Source organism: Coregonus lavaretus, assembly GCF_964263955.1.
Source record: "Coregonus lavaretus genome assembly, chromosome: 13".
Classification (NCBI taxonomy): domain Eukaryota; kingdom Metazoa; phylum Chordata; class Actinopteri; order Salmoniformes; family Salmonidae; genus Coregonus; species Coregonus lavaretus.
Genome location: NC_140000.1, coordinates 37784868 through 37809965, shown reverse-complemented (window position 1 = coordinate 37809965; position 25098 = coordinate 37784868). Strand labels below are relative to the sequence as shown.

The 25098-nt window shown below is 44.3% G+C and overlaps 1 protein-coding gene across 15 annotated transcripts in view; it reads right to left on the bottom strand.

Annotated features, from left to right (window-relative positions):
* Positions 1-25098, bottom strand: part of foxp2 (forkhead box P2) — a gene marked incomplete at its 3' end in the record, with an annotated part of 118384 nt that overhangs the window by 24912 nt on the left and 68374 nt on the right. For 5 of the 15 annotated variants that reach the window (XM_084175301.1, XM_084175295.1, XM_084175306.1 and 2 more), the window contains 7 exons: positions 20090-20179; positions 9424-9561; positions 8508-8567; positions 7984-8073; positions 5616-5799; positions 4465-4732; positions 2336-2440 (listed from right to left, as the gene is read on the bottom strand). In XM_084175301.1, the coding sequence (XP_084031427.1) occupies positions 2336-2440; positions 4465-4732; positions 5616-5799; positions 7984-8073; positions 8508-8567; positions 9424-9543 (827 nt within the window). In that variant the 5' untranslated portion in view covers positions 9544-9561; positions 20090-20179. Of the gene's footprint in view, positions 1-2335; positions 2441-4464; positions 4733-5615; positions 5800-7983; positions 8074-8507; positions 8568-9423; positions 9562-16389; positions 16469-20089; positions 20180-25098 lie in introns of those variants that run through there. The other 10 variants (XM_084175305.1, XM_084175307.1, XM_084175299.1 and 7 more) reach the window with 7 other exon arrangements.

Here is a 25098-nt window from a genome sequence, read left to right as displayed (position 1 = left end):
ACAACAAAAGATGACTAAATGCGCCCGCTGCATGCGGCTTTGTTTCATACCTCCAGCAACCAACCATCAGGTTACCTAGGTTTCCCCCTTCCTCGCATTCTCATCTTAAAGTGCCATTTGATTCTGACACCTATTTTATGTAAACCATTTTAAAGTGTGCGTGTACCTGGCTGTTGCCGAGGAGATGAGTGGCATCTCCGAAAACATTAAAAGGCTCTCCCTGACACTGACGATACCTCCTCCAAGGCAAGGCAGACAAGCAGCCATCTTTGTTCTGCCAGGATTACGATGTCTTTTGTTGTTGTCTGTTTTCATGTGCAGGTTACAGTACATGAACCTCTGACGCCTCGCAGGCTGGATGTAACGACGTGGAGTCTCACCCAGAATCTTTAAGGCTGTTTTGTGAAGACAGTTGTTTTAGGGAGGGTCCTTTCCATACTATACCAGCTGTCAGAGAATGACCTGCAACACCTCTTTCTAGTCTACTACTGTATAGTATATGCCTATCTGTGCAATCCTTTTTTCTACACTGTTCTTACAGAATATATACAGTCACATGTTTTATAGCCTACTGTGTACCTATGCCCTAACCTAAATGAGAAACTAAACTATAAAGACGCCCATACAGTAAACAAACGTATCCGTGTTTACATGGAAGCCCATGTACAGTAAGGGGTGGATTCGGTAAGACAAAGTGAACTGAGTGTATGACTACAGACCACTAATCCACTATAGCCATGCAGTCTCACACACAGCCAAAATCTTACTCAAGCTGCAAGGCAAACTTCTCCTCTGCCTCCACCAGAATAAAGTGTAATCTTATAGTATTGCCTATACTGCCTTTCCCCGAGCAAATCTCTGCTAGTGACATCCACCATGCTGCTCTATGCAGTGCATCTTCCACTGGGGATAAGCACACATAATATCCATAGAAATACATTATGATAGAAATATACCTGGATATAATTAATTCAAAGGCGTGTGGCATGTCCATTGAATAGAGGCATTGATATAATACACAATAAATGTATTGTCTGTCTGACTTGTGGCGTCTGTAGAGGTTTTGTAAATAAAGCCAGTCTGGCTTTGAGTAATGTCTCTCTACACGGAGACACATTAGCCCTAATGCACATGTTAGTGCTACAAACGGCTGTATAATTAACCAAGCTTCTGCCTTCGGTTTTGCCTGACCTAAATCCTACAGCTCTGCTTTGGCCCTGGTGGGCTTCCATATCATCACAGAACCACAGTTATGGAGTTACAGCACTGTAATGTAAGGAAGAATCCCCCTCCCCAAAATAGAACAATATCCCAATTTCAAAAGAGTTTGTGTGGAATGTCCATGGACATTTACACCCATGAAAACGCTTGACGAGATCATTATTTCTCAGCTAATTACAAATCTAATTAGAATATTCCAATGAATGCTTCGCCCCCTTTCTCTCTATTTTCGAATGAAGAGAGAGAAAGAGCCTAGCTACTCCAGTGAGTGGCAACGTGATAACCTGTAATCTACGGCGCTAGCAAACACCTTCTCCTTTGATGTCCCCCACTAACATCCCAGGCAACAAAGCAGACCAATTACAAATGAGCTAATTAACTAAATTGTTGATGAAGCATGAAGAGTTCATTCAGTCCGTCGCAGGCGCCATGACAACACTGAATGCAGCCATTGTGGGGCCCCCGCGCATCTATACAAGTTGCCATTCGTTTTTGATGCTCTTCACACAAGCCTATCAGGCCCTTTCACTGCAACTCGGTGAGCTGAAGAGGAGATTTGGGTGTAAAAAGGTCATTTACATCTAGAGTTAATGTAGCCAGCCGCCTCACAGTCTATACAATCTATACATCAAAATGTCCCCATTGAGATGCAAGCGTGTTTATCTCTTTGTTGGGCCCCCTCGATTAAGCTCGCAAAGAGCCGCTCTGGTACTGTGGAAAATACCCCAGAATAGGCCTCTACAGTTTCATTATTGAGAAACAAAAAATGTACAGCAGCTAAGCTCATCTTAGTTGATGAATGGCAACTTTTATACCATGGAACATAAGATGTCGTTTCTGCAGTGAGAAAGAGCCATGAGAGGCGCTTGGCTGGGTGACATGAGGCTTTATCGGATTTCATGGGGGCCATTGTCTTGGCCTGTGGTTGTTAAGTGCAACTGTCATTGAGCTTGTACTTTTTTAGTATTAACAAAGGAGACTGTAACGTAGTGCACAGTCATGAAGTAAATTCACAGTGTAAGCTAAGACATGATGATATATGCAGTCGGTCAGTACAGGAAAGGGGAGGTGAGTTAAGACACAGTGTAGAGTAAATTCTTAGAGTAAGACCTACTTCAAAAACTGTCCGAAGTCGTCACAGACGCTCTCGCAGCCGGGCCACTTGCACACCCCATGACCGTAGAGAGAGTGGGAGGCTCCGCTTTCCTCATGTAACGAGCTGAAGAGAGAATAGAGAGAGAGAGGGAGAGAGAGAGAGAGAGAGAGAGACAGGGGGAGAGAAGGAGAGGGAGAGAGAAGGAGAGGGAGAGAGAGAGAGAGAGAGAGAGAGAGAGAGAGAGAGAGAGAGAGAGAGAGAGAGAGAGAGAGAGAGAGAGAGAGAGAGAGAGAGATAGAGGGGGGGGGGTGGATAGAGAGAGAGAGAGAGAGGTAGAGAGAGACAGAGACAGAGAGAAAAAGGAAGGATCGGGGGTAGAGAGTAAGAAGGAGAGAGAGAGAAGGGTAGACTGGCGTCAGATTCATCACAAAAGCCATAATGGCTTGAGGCTGCTGGTGGCTGTCAGGTTACCATCAGCGACAAGCAGGTCAAAACAGGTCAATTCAGCCCTGTTCTATTGAATAGTTCAACTGCCAAGGCTGCTAGGAGGAGGGAAGGAGCCTAATTAAGCCAAGGATGGAAGTCACTGTCTGCATCTGAAATAGCACCCTATTCCCTATATAGTGCACTACTTTTGGCCAGAGCCCATGAGTCTCTTGCTGCTCTGGCCAAAGGTAGTGCACTATAAAGGGAATAGGGTGTTTCTAATAACAGAAGGGTGAAAAGATGAGGACGGGTGGCATAGCAATATGGTTAACATCTGATTATTGATCTAGAGGTTTAGCTATGTTATTGCAAACCCCTAAACAATGTGTGAGAAACCATCCAGCCAACCCAAATTCATAGAGGGACCAATTTCCTTTTCTTTTTTTCCCGACCCCTATTTCTTCATCTTGTAAAGTGATCAACGGAGGACTTTCAAGTAAACATGAAAAATCCAGACGGCCATATAATTTTCATCATGAGATTAATAATATTCTCTGTAAATTATGTTATTTTGAGGACAAGAGGGGGTTCTGCTTGGGAAATGGCACCCAAATAAGTTATGACCCTGAGTAGACAGCACATCCTATTAAAAGTGACGGTTTAACCTTTCGGCTCCACTTGTTTCTGTATTTGGGGGGTTGGAGGGTGTGTGTGTTCGTGTGTTCGTGTGTCAGTGTGTGTGTGTGAGGGGGATTTTGTGTGTGTGTGAGAGCTCACACAGGGTTTCTACAGGCAGGCTTTCCCTCCATCGATCCACTGTGTGTTAGTAAGCATCTCTCCTTGACAATACTCCGTGTTCGATCATTACGAGACGCCACACCCCCCCGGGGGACACTAACAGATAAAAAGTGTTTTCTTTCTCTTTTTTTCCCTCCCTACACCTCCTCCTGTTTTTCTTTCTCTTATAGGAGACATCTGCCTTCTAAATATATATTTTTCAAGCCCCCTTTTAGTGGTGGTAGCAGATAGCATCTACTTTAAACCAATTACACAACACATCCACCTCCACTGAAGTCGATCTACCACCACTACACTACACCACATTCTTATTATATCGCAGGAAAGAGCCTTGAATAATACATAGACCCAGATAGACAGATATGTGAACAGTGCTTTCTTACAGTCGGAACCTCATATAAAGGCGGCATCACAAGGATAAACATTCTAAAATACCACCTTGGCATCATGTATTCTGTTTACATGACAAGCGGAGCAGCTAGGTAATTTCAAAAGAAAAGAGCCACTAAATACTTAATGTACGGTTGCGGTTACCTTTGCTTTCTGCTCATTCAGCAATGTATTGCTGCCGGTGTCTTCCTTGCTTTGATATGGTGTAAGCAACTGTGTTCAATAGCATCCTATGCTGTCCCTAGGGAGGCCGAGGCTGTTTTTTGAATATTACCAAGACACTAATAAACTATTGAACAAACAAACAAAACATCATGTTCAACCCGGCAGGAACAGATACGTTTTTTCTTTTCGTTTCTAAACGGGGACAAATACTCTGATCAGGAGTTTCTATAGATAGATATCAAATGTATTTGTACATTATTAAAAGCCATAAAACAACAAACAACTACCAGTCAACAACAAGCTTTTTGTGCGTCCTAACTTTTGTGTGTACAATGTGTTGTGTGGTGAGTGGCGGATGAGTTGCTCACTTTCCGTACCTCTCCCTTTCCCGTTCCCTCTCTCGCTCTCTCTCTCTTCTGGAGTTGAGTGCGGGAGACTGGCCGTTGGCGATGGAGTGGTGGGAGATGGGAGGTGATGCTTTGGAAGTGGTAGAGGAGGTAGTCGAGGAAGAGTTGGTAGTGGTCAGGTCCAGGCCACCGCCGCCGCCGCTGTGTTTGATGCCGTTGTCCTCCATGTTGTGGCCGCCACCGGTCACGTCCTTCCACAACTGTTGGAGCTCTGCTGGGCTCAGTCCAGCTGGGAGAGGGAAGAAACAGAGGACCAATACAGTTACAATACAGTTACACATACACTACTATGCCTGGAGCTGATGTATTGTAGACTACATAAACACAGAGTCATCACAAACCAACACAAATAACTTCCTCCTGTTTACTGCCTACATATATCTCTAACTTACTTGTTGATCCACCACCCAGGCTTAGTCTTTTAACCAAATGACACACAGCTACACTGAGAGATTAACTGGGATGATCTCTTGTTAGCGGTTCTGCTTAATAAGAATGCAGTGTTCCAATGAAATCTACAGGGAACCACGGGCATTGATCTACAATGGCTGCCACTGGATTACATTCATAGAGAAAGAAGAATTCAGTTAGCACAAATTATATTATCTAGCTAGATAAATGCGCATTGTCCTTTTGTTTCAGCCTCACACTGGTAATTAACCCCCCTTCGTTTGGTGCCTTCCTAGTTGTTGTTGTTGTTGTTGTTGTTGTTGTTGTTGTTGTTGGTTTCCCCCCCGCCATTTTGGTAAACATGTATTTACTTCTTGGCGAGGCGAGAGAAAATGGAAGCTGCTTCTTCGCTGCTTACTGTGAGGCAGGCAGTAAACAACAACAACAACAACAACCCAGAGAGGGAGGGGTGAGCAGGGAGCGAGGGAATAGAGGGGGAGAGAAAAACACTCACAGACACAGGAAGAGACAGAGAGACAGGCAGCGCTGAGAGAGAAAGAGAGATAGAAACAAAGAGGGAAATAGAAAGAGAGATAGAGAGAGCGGTGTGGCCGCCGGCAGTCACATGCGCTATAGCCCCCCAGCCCCAGAGCCCCTGAAGCCCCAGGCTCTCTCCCCTTCCCCCTCCTCTCCCTCCTCACTCCCTCCAGCCACCCCCTTACCTGGTTGCATGGTCTGCCCGGGGAGGGCTGCCTGTCCTGGGGCCGGGGGCAGGGAGAGCAGGCCCTGGCGCTGCATGTTGAGCAGGTGCTGCTGCTGCTGGAGCTGTTGCATCTGGAGGAGTTGCTGCTGGAAGACGAGCTGCTGGGCAGCGAGCTGCTGCTGATGCTGCTGCTGCTGTTGCTGCTATAGTGAAGAGGAGCAGGAGGAGGAGGCGGAGGAGGAGGAGTGGAGGAGGAGAGGAGCACAAATTACACAAATTAACAAGAAAGTGGGCGCCCACAATGACGACGAGGACGCTTCCATTGCCGATGCTGCTGCTGCTTCCATGATCTTAACTGCCTGTCTCTTTTCCTCTCTCCTTTCTCTCTCTTTCCTCTCCTCCTTTTTTGCTTAGTTCCTGTTCTATTCTGTCTCCTCCTCTTGCTGAACGAGGCAGAGCTAGGCACACTGGGCTGATAGACTGACTGACTGCACTCTCCACTCCAGACTGCTATGAGATGAGTCTTCTGAATGATATTAAGCCCTGGGTAATCCCTTCCCCCAACAGCTGATAGTTAATTGTCTTGCATTTGCTGATGGTCTATTACAGCTTATGGGGCCGAGGGGAACTCGCTGGGAGATTCACAGCAACTGAGCCCACCAGCGTTACCCTCCCTCCTTCCCTCCCTCCCCCCACCCTCCCAAACCTGTTTACTGCTGGGCCAGCCAGACAGCCGACTGCGTAAGCCCGAGCGAAACAACAACATCAACAACAACAACAAAAAACAACTGCCAAAGCAACCACAGAAAAACAAGCTGGAGGGGAAGGGAAAAAAGCCCTGACTTTTGTGGCTTAATCATAACAGTACTATTCCACAGGCAAAAACACAACTATAAATCAGAACTATAAGCTGATGTTATTGCAGATGTCGATCAGACAGCTAACTGTGTATTACCATGATATAATCCGTTTCTATAACAGTAAACATGCCAAGAACTGAGCATCACTTCATTACCAGTTTAATGGTACTTCTTTTTCACAGCTAAACATTTTTAGTCCTCAGTGGGCTGTGGATGATGATCTCTAGTGGTCTATTAGGAAACATGGGAGGTACTGGAGCTATCGTACAACAGGCTCTGTTAGCTCTACATCTCTCTCTCCTCTCTTTTTCCTCCACTATCTTTCTAATATCAGATTCCATTGCAAAAAAAATGTACATTCACTCAAGGAAAGGCCTGTTATTATAGGAGAGTCTAGAATAAATGTTGTTGTTTTTTGGCCAAGAATAACAAAACCAAGGCGGCCATCGAGTTGTGGAGAGACACTCATGAGGATATATGTGGAGGCAGTCACACTTCACAGAGAGACAAGCTGCATTGGAAGACCCTTTCCTTTCTAGCCTGGGGGGTGAGGTGTGGGGTCAGACAAAACTTGTGATGCGCTCACTGGAAAACAGACTGCATAATGGAGCAAGTCATGTGGATTGGACCCGCCGTCTCAGGAGAAATAAAGGAGCAATTTCTATTCTATATTTGATGGCGACGGAGGGCTCAAAATTCTATTCACAAATCCAAACAGAAACAAAGCCTCCGGGAGGTCAGTAGCAGCTTCCTGTAGGGTCTGCATAATGGGCCGCTTGAAGAGACAGAGAGAGAGAGATGGAGGGAGGGAGGGAGGGAGGAGGGGATAGAGAGAGAGGAAAGAGAGAGGTGCCTGGGAAAAGGTGTCTGCGATACCTTTTCCTGATCAATTTAACTGCTTCCCCATGTTTTGTTATGATTTGGCCTCGGCACAGCGCGCGGCGTGCTACGATGTTCGGCTCCTGTGACAGACTGCGAGCCTCGCCCAGTAGACTGGCGGGCTGTCAGTGTGATTTATGAGCGCGTCACACTCTTAACTTTTCTGCTGCTCGCCGCTCGGCCAAAACCCACAGAAGCAGTTCATTAATCAGCAGACCCTGTGACTTGGTCCTCTCTCTCTCTCGGCTCAAACTGGGCTTTTTAGCTTTTTAACATCACGTCCCTCCATTTACATGTTTTAGAAGGAGGGAGAGAAAAACCCCAGTAATTTCTCCCCAAGTCTCCCCTAGTGGCAGATAACAAGTGTCAGTGCTTTGCCCATCAAACACATACAGCACACACCACGTAACACTGGGAGAACCATTAGCTAGCATTAGAGAACATTGGCTTTGGATTAGTTAGCTTGGTCTGTGGAATCGCAGAAATATGGGGAAGGTTTCCCCAAACCACAGCTGCTAACCTGAAGACTGAACTGAGTGAGACAGCCAGAAAGACATCATCTAGACTTCTTCCCTGCTTGTTTTGCATGTCCGCCCATTCCCTCCCACTCCCACTGTCAGGCCATTACGTGTCTAAACAGATACCCACCTCTTTTGCTTGCTTTCCAGGGTGCTGCTGTTGTAAAAGCTGTAGGTGTAGCTGCTCCTGCTGTTTCTTATAAAACTCCTGCAGATGTTGCTGGGAGGGGAAGAGAGGGAGAGAGAGATTATAACATCATTGCAGGTAACCTAGGAGAATGTCCATATTATCTTCTGGCTATGTGAATAGACATTGGCAAATGCTTCTTTGCTCTTGGTTTCATTGGTATGGTGTGTGACGTTTTGGGCAGTGGAAAGCCTAGATTTACTGAGACAGAGTATATTGACCATATGGTATAATACTGTAGCAATGTGTTTGTAAAGTTAATAAGAAATCTGTTTCCATACTAGAGCAGCAAAATGAGCATTGGCCAAGGTTCTGACATGTTGTAATTCATTTTGTTTGTCGTTGTTTTTCCTTTTTTTGTTGAAAATGAGGTGCCACGACAACACCGACACATGTTGGTTACGTATAACACATCATTGAAGTGCCATAAATAATCTTATTCATTTTCTAGCAGGGGGGACACATACTGTAGTCTCGCTCTCCCTCCATGTCTTCTCCATATGGACTTTAAATGGCCTCGCACAGTACTGGAGGGGGCACAATTAATCATATTAACTAGTATACAGTTTTTGGTCTAATGTCTTGACAGGCACTGAAATGCTTTAAAGTGAATACAGCACTCTAAAAGTAATGCGTTTAGCACACATCACACATAACATCCACTGTCTGCTGTCTATGCTACTCTCAGTGACTCCTGAAGATAGAGGAGGTACAGTAGGGTCTTATAAAGAATATACAATTGCAATCAGTCTATAGCCTGCATGGGACATCTTCCTGAAACTGAATTAATTCATAAATTCCACTAAAGAGGGTAGTTAATTAAACAATATTTCCCTACTTAAGGCTTTCCTCACTGCAGTCTATCTATGAAATAATGATGAAATTACAAGTCAACTCCTTCCATATATGACTCAGCCTGTCTCACTTCCTGTATTGACTCCACCCCTCTTTCATTGACTTCCTCATAACTACAGTAACTATGTCTTTATCCTGACAGCTTTTACCTTTCCTGAGGGCTCCCAGGAAATAGACCCTCGGCGGAATATAGGTAATTGGTTGTGACGTGGTCAAGTGCGTCACTTCTAGTCTCTCTCTTTTATAACTGTGTCAAGGGCGCAGCGGGCATGGATGTACTGTACATTATGTTTGGTGTGTATACAGTGCAACACAGGCAGTGTGTGTGTGTGTGTGTGTGTGTGTGTGTATGTGGGTGCAGGTATTATGTGACCATATGCATGTAACTGTGTGTGTATGACTATGACACTATGTCTGTGTGTGTCTAGGTGAATGTCTCTCGGTGTGTATTTGATTGTGTGGATGTGTGTGTGTGTTATTACGCATGTCTCTCTGTGTGTATCTACTAGGTGTGTATCTGTTAGGTACCTGCTGCAGCATGACGGCCTGCTGCTGTTGGAGCAGGGCCTGGAGCTGCTGAGGGGATAGGACCTGCTGCTGAAGGATCTGCTGCATCTGCTGGGGGGTGATCACCTGGGGACTCATCATGGCCACCGACACCGGCACCTGGAGGGAAGGGTGGGGGGGGGGGTGGAGGAGAGAGAGAGAGAGAGAGAGAAGGGGGGAGCAACAGAGGTAGAGAGAGAGAGAGAGAGAGAGAGAGAGAGAGAGAGAGAGAGAGAGAGAGAGAGAGAGAGTCAGGTCTGGCTGGCCTCAGAGCCCACTGGGAGCATGGTAATTGGGGACCAAAAGGTAGAGGAAGCATGTCTCCCGTCACCCTTGTGCTGTGGCACTCAGTGCTGAAGGATGGATGGGTGCTGTGCCTTTGTGTTTCCTTGCCTTATTTTTGACAGTCTGCCCGCTGGGAGAAGAGAGGGATTTAAATAGACGTATACCCTAATTAGCTGAACCCTTGAACCGCCTTAGGCATGCTTATCAGTGACGGCCATTGTGAAACAGCAGGAAAATGCACAACTCCAAAGTTGATTAAAATAACACAGTTGAAGTGGACACTTGGTATGCACAATCAGCATGCAAGCACCCAGACAGAACCTGAGGTTGGAGATCACTCAGAAAGAGCCTTGGAGAGACAGAGAGAGAGAGATTCTTAGAGAAACTTGCTCTGAGAGGAAAAGAGAGATTGGTGCTAGTAGACAATTCTGTTTATAGAGTGGAATTACCAGCTGCCTTTCTACAGCACAAAAGTTCTTCAATTTCCTCATTCTCACGAAAAGCAGCCAGAGGCGCATTTGTTTCTCCCGATTGACATGTCATTTTGAAAAACGTATGTCATTTTTTAGGTGATAAGAATCATTCAATTACTAGCTGCTGTCAAAACTGCTAGAGAAAACTTCACCAAAACAAAACAAAGATAGATATTTCTCAGCCAAAGTCTTATAAGACAGTAGATAGTGACCTTCTAACACAACAGATCAATAACAAAGCAAGAAAGATTCAACTTTTCATTGCTTCTCACTTTGATTGCCTGCATGAGCACATAGCAACAGGGGAATGTAGCTCTAATGTTTATATCACTTTTCATTCAATTCGTGTCGGGTACATTTCTTTTACAATGACTGGAATGAATACAAACGCTGGGATGAGTTTATTTACTCTGCTACGCTGCTGTGAAGTTTGAAAGAAAAACTCAAAACTGCTGAATGAAGGAATTTGAAACTCTCTCTAGAGTCTTTCACTTTCACCTGTTGGGGACATGGTTTAATCTGAAAATGTTATTTGACTGCAAGGGCTTTAGGCATTTTAATATTCTATTACACAGGCTATGTTATGACACATCAAACCATTACAGATGCAGAATAGTCTACCAAATAGTATCTTATGCTAAGATAGGATGATTAAATCTCTTGCAGGCATCTTTAAAGAATAGGACTATACTGAATCTGTTAGTATGTGGTTGTGGCCATTCCATAGCCCCCGCTAATTGCGACATCGTTTAGCACATAGTCGTTATGACAGTATACTACGACGGCATGACAAAAAGGGCCAATAAGACCCTCGTGCCCCCTAACGTCTAACGCTGCTGTCTAATCAAGCTGCTTGATTACTTTCCATACATCTCTCCCTGTATCCCCCTCCCCTCCATCCCCCCCATCTCTCAGGCCTTGACACGTCCTTGTTTTGCTCTTCTCTCCCCTCCTCAGCCCAGGTTCCCCTCTTTGATTAGCTGAGACATTTGCATGGTCACTACACATTTTTCATTTTAGAAGTCATTATGCATTAGCGCTCCTGATCGCCCAGCTTGACTAATCCTGATGAACTGAAAATCACAGCTGAAGGTCAAACTCCATCCCCAGCCCCATCCTCCTCCTCCCCACCGCACCGCCACATTCATATTCAAACAAATCCTAGCCTGCCACAATTGTTCATTAGGGTCTTAGAGAGAGTGTGTGTGTGTGTTGGCGTGTGTGTGGGCGTGAGTGCGTGCGTGAAGGCTGTTGTGGTATAGCAGTAGCCTCACTCTCTTCTGCACTTCGTTAAGGAGACACAAAACAAAGAGGCTGAACAAAGCAACAAAAATCACAAATGAAACATCTGCATGTAACTAAATGCGCCGTGCTTACACCTTCAGTGTTATTAAACCTTAAGATACATCTGTGACTTGCAATTACCCTGGGGGCCACCCTGTTGAATTGTGGTGGACAGGATGACAATGCTTTCATTAAAACCCATTAATTGGCTGCTTGAATGAGGATCCTGCGGTTAATGTGGTTGACAAAAGGGGAATCTGGTGTGAGTCTGGGTTTTTAAATGTAAACATGTAAATAGTGAAAAGACATAACCATACAAGACCATATAATGAATCACTACACCACTAAACATTAACAGCCCAGTTGTACTGGATGAGGATAATACTGTATCTGAACAACAAGCCAGGAAAAAACTCATACATCCTAACAAGGGGATTCAAAACCGAAAATAGAAAAACAGGCAACAAATGAAGTCAAGGAAGTGGCTTTCCCGCTTTCATTAGCTTTTTAGCTAGCGAGTGATGGATGATAATCATCTTCATTTCATCGCTCTTCCCTAAACAAAAAGAGAGGCAGGCGAGGCGGAGGCGAGGAAGGCCCCGGCCCTCAGTTCATTGTTGAAGCCCCAGCACAATGCTAATTCCAGGCATTTAACTGCATGCTTTTCTGCTTGACGTATCAGAGCCTCCAAGATGAAAGACGATAAGTAATTGCTCTCCTGGTTCTTATTCTTCACTGACAACCCATAAATTTAATTTTACACACGTTCATTTACATTTTCGAGTATATGACATGATAATTGCCGGAATATAACACCTCCATTCCGCAGGATACTGCAGCCCGGGCGCCTGATTGACAAGAGCAGTGAATTGAAAGGAACAGAGGCTGAATTGCTTCTCCTCGAAATGATTTTGCCATGAAGGGACAAAATTAATGAGCATTTACAGGGACCGTCGCGTCATAAACACGGGCAGACAATGAACGGTCCTCTCACACACAGGATCACACAACCACCATGATATCCAACAACGCTAGGCTAGCTAGCTAACTCCTCTGTCATCCAAACGAACCACATTACCAATCTATTATGACAAAAAAACCTTAATGAGATTTCTTAAATCATTAGAAAATTAGCTACAGTTGTGGTTGGTCACTGGGGAGGTCGGTAATAACAGAAATGGATGGTTCTAATTTTTTGTTCTAATGTGCAAATTGTTCCCAAATGGGCATGTTCCCAAATTATCCTACTCCAAATCCACCAAAGTAACACATCATATAATTGGTATGTGGGTTAACATGATTCTAAACAAAACAATACACAGCATGGCAATCAAAGCAGGCTTGGGCGCTCCCTATCTGTTTATTTCCTTTGCCTAAAGAAAGCCGAGGAAGGCATATAGGGAAGACGATGACTATCAACTTGAACTTTGGAGGCCATGTGGTTTGCTGCTTAGCTCCAAAGTCTGAGTGCAGAACAAAGGACCTTTAAATTGGATCCTGATGAGAAAACATTGGCCGCCCCTCACAAGAACAAGCACATCATTAAGGTGCTCTCTCTCGCTCGTCACACTCCGAGCCAGAGAACGAACAAGCCTCTTCACGGCTGCAAAAGGTCAACTTCTTCTCCGGAGAGAAGTGATCAGGTACCTCTAGACTCCACCAAGGCAGCAGTTGCGGGTTATTTCCGGTGAGAGGCCTCGTATTTTGTTTGATTTGACTGAGAATTGTGCGATTAAAAACACACCGCCGCTCGGTGGCTCTCCGCATCGAACCAATGGACAGATTAATGCATCTTCAGCGATTATACCCACTTCGACTTATCTTTACGACAATGGATTTACGACCAAATCAAATTACACTAAAGGCCGTAGAAGGAAATATCCCACAGTATCAGAGTTTAAACTTAAACAATTAAGGGGTGAAAAAAAGACAGGAATTTCTCTCAATTTCTGTAGAATTCACTTAGCGGTAATAAGTGGGGGAAGTTCCCGATTAGATGTGGGACTGAGGCATAAACAGGACCGGAGATGGGATGGTGAATAGAGTGAATAACGTTAGGGCCACTTCAGTACTTGCTGAACGGTCTCAGAGCTGCCACAGATACTGTTAAGATAAATAAAATGAGAAATGGAGGGGCGTAAGGTGGTAATTACTTGAGCTGCTTGGCAGAGACAAGCTTCAGTGTTAATTAAGGTGTTAGACCCATTTTAGCCCAGAGAAGAGAGAGGGATAGAGAGAGGAGCGAGCGAGAGAGAGGATGGAATTCCTCCAGTGTCCCCCACTAATTCATCTCAATCCCGGGCTCCCCAGGGGCTGTGGGCCCCAAACTACAGACTCCCTCTGAGCTGCTGAACTTCTGACCCCTCCAGTCCCTTTCAGCTGACACTGCTCATTTACTAACCAATTACTGCCAATGGTGGCCAGGCTCTTATTGATAGGGGGCTACTTCACGGCCAGACCACCAAGGCTACCTCCCAGGCCTCCTTCCCTCCCTGCAAGCTTTGCTAACTTTTCAGAACTTCTCAGAGCAGTGGGCATAGTGTAATACATAGAGTAATGGCTCTTGCTCTTGTTCACACACACACACACACACACACACACACACACACACACTTCAGATTAGAAGATCAACACTCCAGATTGTCAGGACCAGAGCTAAGTAGATTAGAAAATGTTTTCCCAAATCACCACAGTATGCGACATGCAATCTATCAAAACATAAAGACACCTGTCCTCTAATAAAAGAGTTAGGGGATTATGGTAGGCTCAGTGGTCTTTCAAAACATATCTATCTCTGTGTAGATAATCCTGATTCCCTTTTCATTGATAAAGCTGAGGACATGTACTGTGTACCGGTAATATGTCACTACAACAGTGTTTATAGCCTCCAGTAGCTAGTTGAGTGGAGCAGACTCTGTACTGTCTTTCCCAATTGATATTTCCTAATAGGTCTCCTAGCAGGTATCTTGGTGTGTGCCGTAGTAGCTTGTACTCTTGGAGGGAACAGCCAGTCTGCCTTGTGATGTTCCAGGTACTACAGAGACCACTGGATCAGCCGCTTCATCAAATGACACGCGCTAAATTACAAGTGCTTCAAGCAGCTCAGTGAATTATAGTTCATCACTTGGAAAGGCTTCCCACTACCAGGGCTGCTACACGTATCAGATCTGCCAGTTAGTATCCAATTAACACCCGGGCCAGAATAATCAGATTGCATGTGTAAGGGTCTGGTATAACTCGCTTATTGCTTCCATGCATCTTCTGTCAGAAGGTAAATTTGTTGCTGCTACATCAAAGGTCTGGGGATGTAGCACTTTCTTAATGTTTTTCTACTCTGCTGCCGCTTGCCTTGGGGTTATATTTCAACTTATTTTGCATCACAATGATGAACCTCCTCTGTCCTTGCAATTTAGCAATCTTGTCCTGTAGGTGTGTGTAACTAACACAGATGGGGAAAAAATAGAATAAAATCTTGTTTTCTTGTTACAAAAGCATGCAGTCACCGAGGGTGTTTGAGTAAAAATGTGCTGACACTTCTTTCTCCTCCTTCTCCAAGAGTCAACAGAAGGTTTCTTCATGAATAATAACAAAATGTTTTTCAGAGGTTATACTTTTTTTCTCCTATTTTGAGATCCTACCACTGCAGAGCAGATAGATTTTAATAAATGTAAATGTGAAATACCATCCTCCATCTTTAGCCTATGTTTCCTACTTTGTCCTCCAATGTCCTCCACACACAGGCACATGGGATGCTGACCTAGGCAGAGTTGCAAAGAAAAAGTCCAGTGACTGTCTTCTTTTGCCCATCTTAATCTTTTCTTTTTATTGGCCAGTCTGAGATATGGCTTTCCCTTTGCAACTCTGGCTAGAAGGTCAGCATCCCGGAGTCGCCTCTTCACTGTTGACGTTGAGACTGGTGTTTTGCCCTGTGAGGCGTCTGTTTCTCAAACTAGACACTCTAATGTATTTGTCCTCTTGCTCAGTTGTGCACCGGGGCCTCCCACTCCTCTTTCTATTCTGGTTAGAGCCAGTTTGCGCTGTTCTGTGAAGGGAGTAGTACACAGCATTGTAGGAGATCTTCAGTTTCTTGGCAATTTCTCACATGGAATAGCCTTTATTTCTCAGAACAAGAATAGACTGACGAGTTTCAGAAGAAAGTTATTTTTTCTGGCCATTTTGATCCTGTAATCGAACCCACAATTGCTGATGCTCCAGATACTCAACTAGGCTCATGAAGGCCAATTTTATTGCTTCTTTAATCAGCACAACAGTTTTCAGCTGTGCTAACATAATTGCAAAAGGGTTTTCTAATGATCAATTAGCCTTTTAAAATGATAAACTTGGATTAGCAAACACAATGTGCCATTGGAACACAGGACTGATGGTTGCTGATAATGGGCCTCTGTACGCCTTAGTAGATATTCCATAAAAAATCAGCTACAATAGCCATTTACAACATTAACAATGTCTACACTGTATTTCTGATCAATTTGATGTTATTTTAATGGACAAAAAAATTAACATTCTGAGTGACCCCAAACTTTTGAACGGTAGTGTACATATAGACACTCACTCTACACACACGTACACATGGATGTTGTATTGTAAATATGTGATAGTGGAGTAGTGGCCTGAGGGAAACACTAAATGTATTGGGTAAAGTGTTATGAAATATAATATCATGTACTATTTTTAATTGTATATAACTGCCTTAATGTTGCAGGACCCCAGAAAGAGTAGCTGCTGCCTTTGCAGCAGCTAATGGGGATCCTTAATAAATACAAATACAAATGTCTCTGTAGCCTTTTCTCAGTGTTCTGTGTTCCAGATGGGGGACTATAGTCAGATGAATGTTAAGGAAAGTGGCGTAGGGATATTTTACTGTGATGAGATGTATGGTGCTGACCTTTAAAGCAGTGACACCCTCAGGATGGCCCAGTGCCCACAGTCTGATTGGGAGGCAGATCTGGAGTCACTAAACCACTAAAAAAGGCAAGAACCAACATCATATCTATAATACAGCTCCTCTCATCCAGAAACCAACCAACAGCCAACCTGGAACAGTCAGTCATTTTACATGGTTCAGAGTTAAACCACTGTACTGTATGTTCATTCCAGGTGGATTTGGGGCATGATACTTGGTGTCATTACTGTTAAACTGCCTTAAAAACATGATATAGTGTTGGTTGACGCGCACCATAAAAACATTGTATAAAAGAGAAACTGCTTTCTAAACACCTGTCATGGCTCAGGTTTTGCATGGCTGATGGTTAACCATTAACTACTAGAGAGTCAGGGAAAGTCAACGAGGAGGGGCTAGGGAGTCTAATATGTCTTCTATGCTAATCGAGCTGAGGGGCAAATCCAATTTTAACCTCTGGCACTGATCTTTTGTCTGGGTTGCATAATGTGAAGAGGCATGGAGGGTCTAGCTAGCTACTCCACCATGGGGTGTCTTTGACACACAGAGTGAAGACCGCCTTTGTTCATCTACAGCTCTGTGCGATCACCTCGTTAATGCCCCTCTCACCCCGAGTGTGTGTGTTGGGCTTGGGCAACCCTTTCCAACGGTCTTCAGAGGAGGTCAGCGGATCGCCCCCACCTTCTTTATACGGCGCTGACATCTACGGGATGTATCCTATCGCCATGGCAGCCCCTCACTCACCGACACGTACACGCTGATCCAGCCCAGATACAGCTGTTTACTCAAGCCTTCCCCGAACACCTAACGTGCCTCCCACAGCGCCATCGTTATTCAATGCACAAGTTATACATGTGTCACCGTGCCAGGCTTTGTGGTGTACCCAGTTTGTTAAATGCACATACATCACAGGTGAATTGCTAAGGCAGCCAGGGCCTAGCCCACATCAAGGCAGGAGGGAATCAGCCTCAGACAATAGAAAACAAACAAACTAACAAGGGCCTCATTAATGGCGTCTGACAACTTGAGATGGTGATTTGGTTCGGGAGGACAATTGTCAGATTGCAAAGGCCTCGGTAATCCTCCCTTCCCTATTCGTCATCTCGCACGTCTCTTTATTTGTATTCTAAATGTCAGTGTATAAATGCGTTCGGGGAGATAGATATTGCCACAGTGAGAGGGAGAGTATAGCAGTAGAACAGAGACGAGAGGGTGTTGTGTGCCTTGGGAAATCCTTGTAAGCAGCATGGCGAAGGCGAGGGGATTTACTGGGAGAAATAGGTGTTTATTGAGTGCTCCCATGGGCTTACTGGGTAATGATAGACCTGTCACATTACGCAAATGTGGAAAAGCAGCTTGTGCCGAGCGTCAACACCGCGATGAACCTTCGAATAGAATTAGTCAGGCGAGAGCCTTTAGCCGTTAATACAAGTAATTAAAAATGCAAGCTGATGCAGTTATATGCTTGTGTACTAAATAATCTACAGTGTATCGTCTTCCCTGCTCTTAAATACTGAAAAACGCTGTGATTTATCATTGACTTAGAAGCATATAAGCAGTAAGCAGGCCTGTCACACTAATATTAATCCATTCCATGTTTCTAGCTGCTTTAATAAGACAAGGGGATCAATTTCTCTGATACCTGCAGAGGAACACATGCAGCTAGTTTTGCTAGTGACTCAATCAAGACAGGTACTATTGAAGCATGGGAGATATGGGGCTTTTCCGGCCTTGTAATCCAGGTAAATAAAGCTAGATTGTTGGGTAAACTCAATTGGAAGGTCGGTGATACCGTTCCATAACATTTGACAGTGTTATTACAAATCTCTTGGGCAATGTGGGCCCTGAATAGTTACATTATTGAGTACAGTATACATACTGTACTATTTCTTGTGCGTTTTAAATGATAAAATATAAAAAATTAACAATAGAAAGACAAGTCAAAATGGTGGATTCAGAAATAAAATCATACAACTAAAGCATTAACCAAAGCAACCCAGTGGTGTTGAGTTGCTATACACCTGAACACCATGGACTAGCCTACTACCTCTCTACAAAGACTTTCAGTCTGGACATTAAAACAAAGAGGTGAAGATGTTAATAAAGGATGGATCAACAGATGGATTAACTAGAGTCACTACACGTTGCTCACACGGCCCCCGATTCATATTGATTCATATCGCTAACATGAGGAGAGGATGGGAGTAAGCAAATGTAAATATTCAATATTTACCATTCTCTGCTGTTATTAGAGCCAGTGGATCGGTCATGGACCAGCTGCTAGTGCTATCACAGAGACTTACCCCCATCCAATACTATTCCCCACTCCTCACAAGTATTGCACAAGTACAGCAATTTGCAGATCACTTACTGGGTTGTGAAACCCATTGTTTTCTGTATGCAGTATACCCAACTGGTAAAATGCTACGGACCTAACAATACTTTATAGAAATAGAGAATAGAGCGCTTTTGTTTGATAAACAATTAATATCTTCAAACTGCCAGTAATGCTCATTTCTTTGCACGAAACACAAAATAAAAATGATCAGTGAATGAATATGCCTGATAATATTAACATTTCTCGACACAGACACATTTCCTCCATTTGAATTATTTAAATGAAAAAGAAAGTGTGACGATGGGCGGCATGTTGCTTGAACCTTATCTTTTCGCCATCATGTAATGAGATACACTGTGGTGTGACTCCAATTGAAGGTGTCGCCATTGTTAGACTCTGTGAAAAATATTAACGATGAGGTTAACGCCAATTTTCCCCATCTCTCATTAAATGCACAGGGGTTGATAGCACTTATTAACCGAGTGGAGGGCACTCACTCTCACGCTTCAATTTTAACCCCCCTAAAAAAACATGAGAAGCAGTCGCAGATGTCAAGGGGCTTACATAATTGTGAAGCTAGCAAAGCAAATAACTGTCTTATTATTGACTAAATGAGCAGAAGGATAGATCCTGTGTGACTGTGGATGGAGAGAAGGAATAAACAGGAATAAACAAGGGAATAAGAGGAGGAGTGAAGGAAGAAAGGAGCAGATGATGCAGTGCGACTGTGACCTTTATCCAAATCACTGACAACAGAAATAGACAGTAGCTATGAATCAATAAGGCAAATGAGCGTTGAGGAGTTCAAATGACAGCTAGTTAAAATGACTTGCCTTTTAACAACCATTGGATTCAATCTGACATGTTGTGCAAATAAGTCACCTCTGGATCTGGTGGCGTTGCAATACTATGGATCAATTGTAGAAAAGGGTTGAGATCATTGATGTTGCACTTCCTACTTCTTCTACTTGCAAACATTGTTGTTTTTCATTCCATACAATAACCTATATCTTAACATAAAGAAAAAATACTTCATAATACTTTATCGTCTTTAACCCCCAACCAAATTCTATAACATCTGATGAAAGATAGGAAATAAGACAATGTGTGGAGACATTGACCACCAAAAGTTGGAATAACAGAGGCTGACAAAGATCGATTTGTTTCTTTGTGTATGAAACCGCTTGCTTTGCTTTGAGGACAGGCTGTCCCAGGTTTGCGAATTCCAATGACAGGTTCCAGAATTGCATTGCCAAATCAAACACACTTGTGGAGCAGAGGAAATCTTCTTTCCGAGACAGCATGTATTATGGATGGTTTTAAGAGATTAGTGACCATGCTGCTCACCTGCAGTGGACGCTGTTTGTCGTTGTTCTTTGGAGATTTCAGGCCACTGCCTGGCTGTTGTAAGAGTAATTGCCTCGCTGCTTGTAGGGCCTGGAGAGAGAGAGAAAGAGAAGAGAACATGGATAGGGAGAGAGAGAACAGGGAGAGAGAGAGAGAGCAGGGAGAGATAGAGAGGGGGTAGCGAGAAAGGGGGAGAGAAAGAGAGGGGGGGAGAAAAACAGAAGAGAGAGACAAAGAGAAAAAAGCCCAAAATTAGATTTCTTTGGGTTGACAACCAACCAGAACATCTGAAAATATTAAGAAAAGCTAATAAACCATCCGAAATCTGTCAAGAAATGTTTTCGGCGACACTCTCTGACATGGCTTACAATACACCAGAGATCCATTTTTGTGATAATTCACACAGAGCCATGATCAAGGATAAATACAGTAGTCCCCTGTAGCTCAGTTGGTAGAGCATGGCGCTTGCAACGCCAGGGTTGTGGGTTCGTTTCCCACGGGGGGCCAGTATGAAAATGTATGCACTCACTAACTGTAAGTCGCTCTGGATAAGAGCGTCTGCTAAATGACTAAAATGTAAATGTGTAGCACCCTTGAAGAGACGGTTGGAGAAAGAAAAAGCAAGGTGGAGCATCAGTAGAATTGACCTGTCTAGTGTGTGCTCAACTGAAATACCCACTTCTCTGCAAATTACTAGGCCATTTGCATATTCATAATATCAATTTGAAGTAGAGGCAGGCGATGTGGAGTGTTCCTAGAAGCCGTAATTAAAGTTGACAAAATCAACATCAGATTACCTTTGGAGTGAATTAACTAGGAGGCGAGGTTTAACACTATGCATTAACGCTGCTTATGCGCATGAAGGGAGGGAGAGAGAGAGACAGAGAGAAAAAAGCCCTTTCCATGCCAGATGAAATTGGCTCATATGCTGTTTACATATGGCAGAAATAATTATAAAATCACACTCTGGAAATGTTAAACATCTATCATCAACACCTTTCATGTATTTGCTAGACATGACTGATAGATTTATAGACAGGCTTGATTTCCGAGACACTTTCAGGGTGAGATGAGAAGATAGAGCCAAGCCCATAAAGTGTACTATGTGTCTGACAAGTGCAAAACTCATAGGTACAATGGCTACCTACTCCTCCCCTGCTTCAAGGCTACAACTGATGAAAATCAATATGCCAGAAATACCATTCAGAGCAGCTGGCAGCAGCATACTGTAGCATAAATATCCTTCCAAAAAACCCAGAAGCATCCAGTTAAAAACACAAAAACAACACAACACCTTCACAGGTGTTTCTTTTTGAGTGAAGGAGAAGAAGAACAAGAAGAAGAAGGGAAAAAAACACCTCTCCTTCAGACGGAGTGACACTTCTTCCTCCCTGAGAATCATGGGGCCTTGTTTTATTTTCCTGGTGCTTGCCAGTATCCATGACAACAGCTGCTTTGACAGGATGTGCATATGGCACTGCACTGCCAGCTGGTGTGAACAATGTTTGAACTAGTACATTGAGATGCTGAGCAAACAGGGGGAAGAAGAGAGAGGGAGAGAGGGAGAGAGAGAGAGAGAGAGAGAGAGAGAGGGACAAGAGTGAGATGGAGATAGGGAGAGAGAGACAGAAAGAGAGAGAGAGAAGAGCCAGAGTGAGAGAAAGAGAAAGAGAAAGGAAGAGAGGGTTGCCATGTCTTAACCCTCTGGGACGGCAGCCATCCCCCTGATCAATTATGAAAAGACAGAGCAAGGGGGCTAGGGCTGGGGAGGGCTGGGGCTGCCACAGTCTGTCTGCTGGAGGCTCACAGGAGCCAGACGCTCTGAACCAAAGTAAACAAACACAATGCAGTGGCGCTGGGTTCTAACTTGCATTGATCCGTCTACCTCAGAAAGACGAGCCTCAGCTGAAACCCACCAGTGTGGTGAGCAATGGCCTTCAACTTCACAAGACATTCAGAGACAGAAGGGGAGGGAGAAAACATCTACCAGGGCTGGTGGTACTCTACTCTACCTCTGTCACTGTCTGTCAGTCTTTCTACGCTTTGTTTGTGTTTTCAGAATGAGGAGAAATTATGTTTGCGTTTGTGTGACGGAGCAAATGTGAAAACCAAACAACTTTCCTGGCATCGAGACTTCCAAGCAATCAGTGCAGTATTAAAATGTAGCCCCAATGAATCTAATTTTGACAGTGAATTGGGCTACTTTCCGAAACCAACTCGAGTGCCACACAGATGCCTGATTCACAATACAGCGCCAAACAGAACCATCCCGAGTGGCTTGGCTTGGTTTGCCCCTATAGTGTGAATCAGGCATTAGCTATGAGGAGGAAGGCTAGTTAAATGGCTAAAGGACGCAGCACAACAATTGGCAGCAGGAGGAAATGTTTCTCTGTCCTTGGAATCAATACTGACTGTTTTCTGCTGAACTGTAGAAAACAAAGACTAGAAAGTCACTCAATACAACACAAGGGTCAGAAGTAAAGAGGAGGAGAACAGGACAGGGAATGAGCCATTTGAATGGTGTTTCCGATATCGGCCCTGACAGCGTTGCGACTGGGAGTGTACAGCTCAACTCTATTCAAGCTTATTAGAGGAGAACTCTGGTCACAATCTATAATTGTACTTTTTCACTCACTCCGTATCAACATAGCCCCGCTTTCTGAAGCAGCGCGAGAGTTTGTGATGCCTAAAACTGACAAAAACTTCATAGGTGTAGCCGAGGTTACGTTTCCTTTACTGTCAGTATTTCTGAATATTCAGTCATTACTGGGGAAAGCAGCCATTCATTTTCACCCTCCATATAGACTTGGCCTAACTCCACACACACAGAGCTCTCTCCCCCTCTCTTCTCAGCCTGACTATACAAAGCAGACATGCCAAGAAAAGTCATCAAAAGTTTTTGCTGAAGAGCCGCACGGTGCGCAGACAAAACATACAGAGCTGTCCGCCTATTTAACCTGGGTTGCTATGCACGGAAAATGACATCTCCTGTCTGTTAACGCACACACTGTATAAACAGAACAATGTCACACATTCTTGAGACGGCTGTAAGGGGCCTGCGAAAGAGCTCCGGCTCTAACATAAATAACAAGGCACTCAGAACGGCATATTTGATGTTGATATCCATTGCCGAGGATAGAAGACAAAAAAAATTAACACACACACACACACACACACACAAAAGGCTACGGCTCCACCGACTGTGGACTCAGATCCTTAAGAAAATAAGATTCAGCCCAAATGGATGTGGTGTAATTGGTTTCAGATAGCCAGGTCAGGAGAAATGAATTCAGGCAACTATTATGTGAAACAGAGGGAGAAACAAGAATGTTTACACAGGCACTCCCCCCTGCTACATTAATAGGTGTGCAGAGATCACTGCAGAGAGGAGAGAGACAGACTAAAGAAACATATGTCAGCCATACTCCCCCCCACCTCTCAGTCCACAGCTTGTGTTTAGACCTAATACAGAGAGGTAATAAGGAACACATCACAATGCACCTTTGTGAGGGGGGCATTCCAACATCTTAAACAAGCATGAAATACATTAGGGGCTCACCATGACTTGCCACACCATTACAAATCTACAGATTGTTTATGGTTGCTGTGTGTTGGGTTAGGCCGGGGAGAAATAAGTCATCTGAAGGAATGCCACTCGTTCCAATACGTATACTAGTGACTGTATGAAATAAACCCTGAAATCATAATTACAGTATAACAAAAGGAACCATGACATTGTATTTGGATTGGGTATGTCACTTCCTGAACTGCACAGGTGGTGGAAGTTCTAGTCATTAAAGAGTGTAGCGTACCTATATGATGCTATTCCTTAGTGTGTATGTGTGTGTGTGTTTGTTAGCAGTAGGCCCCAGCCTCTGAGCAGAGCAGAGCAGAGCAGAGGTCTGCTGTTCAACAAGACTCTGTCATCCAGAACATCTCCAGGCTATTGACAGGGCAGACATGTCCGACTAGAGACCAGACCCTGGGCTTATCTCTACTTACCCTCCCTTCACTGCCACCAGGAAACACAACGCAACCCGCCCGGAGAAAACAGGCAGAGGAGGAGGAGAAAAAAAGAAGAGTGTAACACTTTATTAAGCCAGAGGAGAGAGGGGAGTCGCATGCCATGGAAAACAAGGAACAAACAGTTTAAGCTGAACAAACAAACAGGGGCTGATTGGATTGTGGCCTGCTGGCGGTGATATGTAAGTGGATTCAGGATAGAACAGAGGCTTCCTTGGAGGGGCTGGTGGGATGAAGAGGGGGATAAAACATTCTACACAGTTTATGAATACAGAAGTGGATGGACTTTCATGAAAACAAGCAAAGTGTGACCTGGGATTGTTGGAGCAATGGAATTGGAATCTTGTTGAAGTCTTTTACTGGATCAAACAGTAAAACAGATGCAATGACATCTGCATACAAAATCGTCCAATTAGAGGCCAAAGTCTCTGTCTGGTTGTCTGGTGTATCCTCCTATTGATTCCCCTAACTGAAGTGACTTACTAGCAGGAGTAGAAAGATTCCTATCCCTTTCATAAAAGGTCATCCAGAACAGTAATGCACCAGTGGCTTCAACAATACCTGGCAGTAGATCACTTATCATCCCCAGCTCCACAAAGCCATCCCAACACAATCCAGGGGGATTCGCATGCACTCTGCTTGACTGGCTCCTCAGAAAAGAAACCATTACGGGAATATAACGGCACCTTTAGACTGGAGTTACAGAAAACAATTGTAGCAGAGTCGGAGTACTGTCACGGTTTCGGCCGAGGCGGCTCCTCCTCCTTGTTCGGGCAGGTTTCGCCGGTCGTCGTCTCCGGAGTTCTAGCTGCCACCGCTCGATGTTTCTTGTTTGTTTGGTTTTGTCTGTTAGTCACACCTGTTTTGTGTTAGGTCTCATTTAGCACCCTATTTAGTTTCCTTGTTGTTAGGTTTGTGTTGTGTGTAATTGTTCGTGTCGTGGTTGCGCTACCCGTGTCGGTACGCTATTTTTCCTGAGCTTCCTC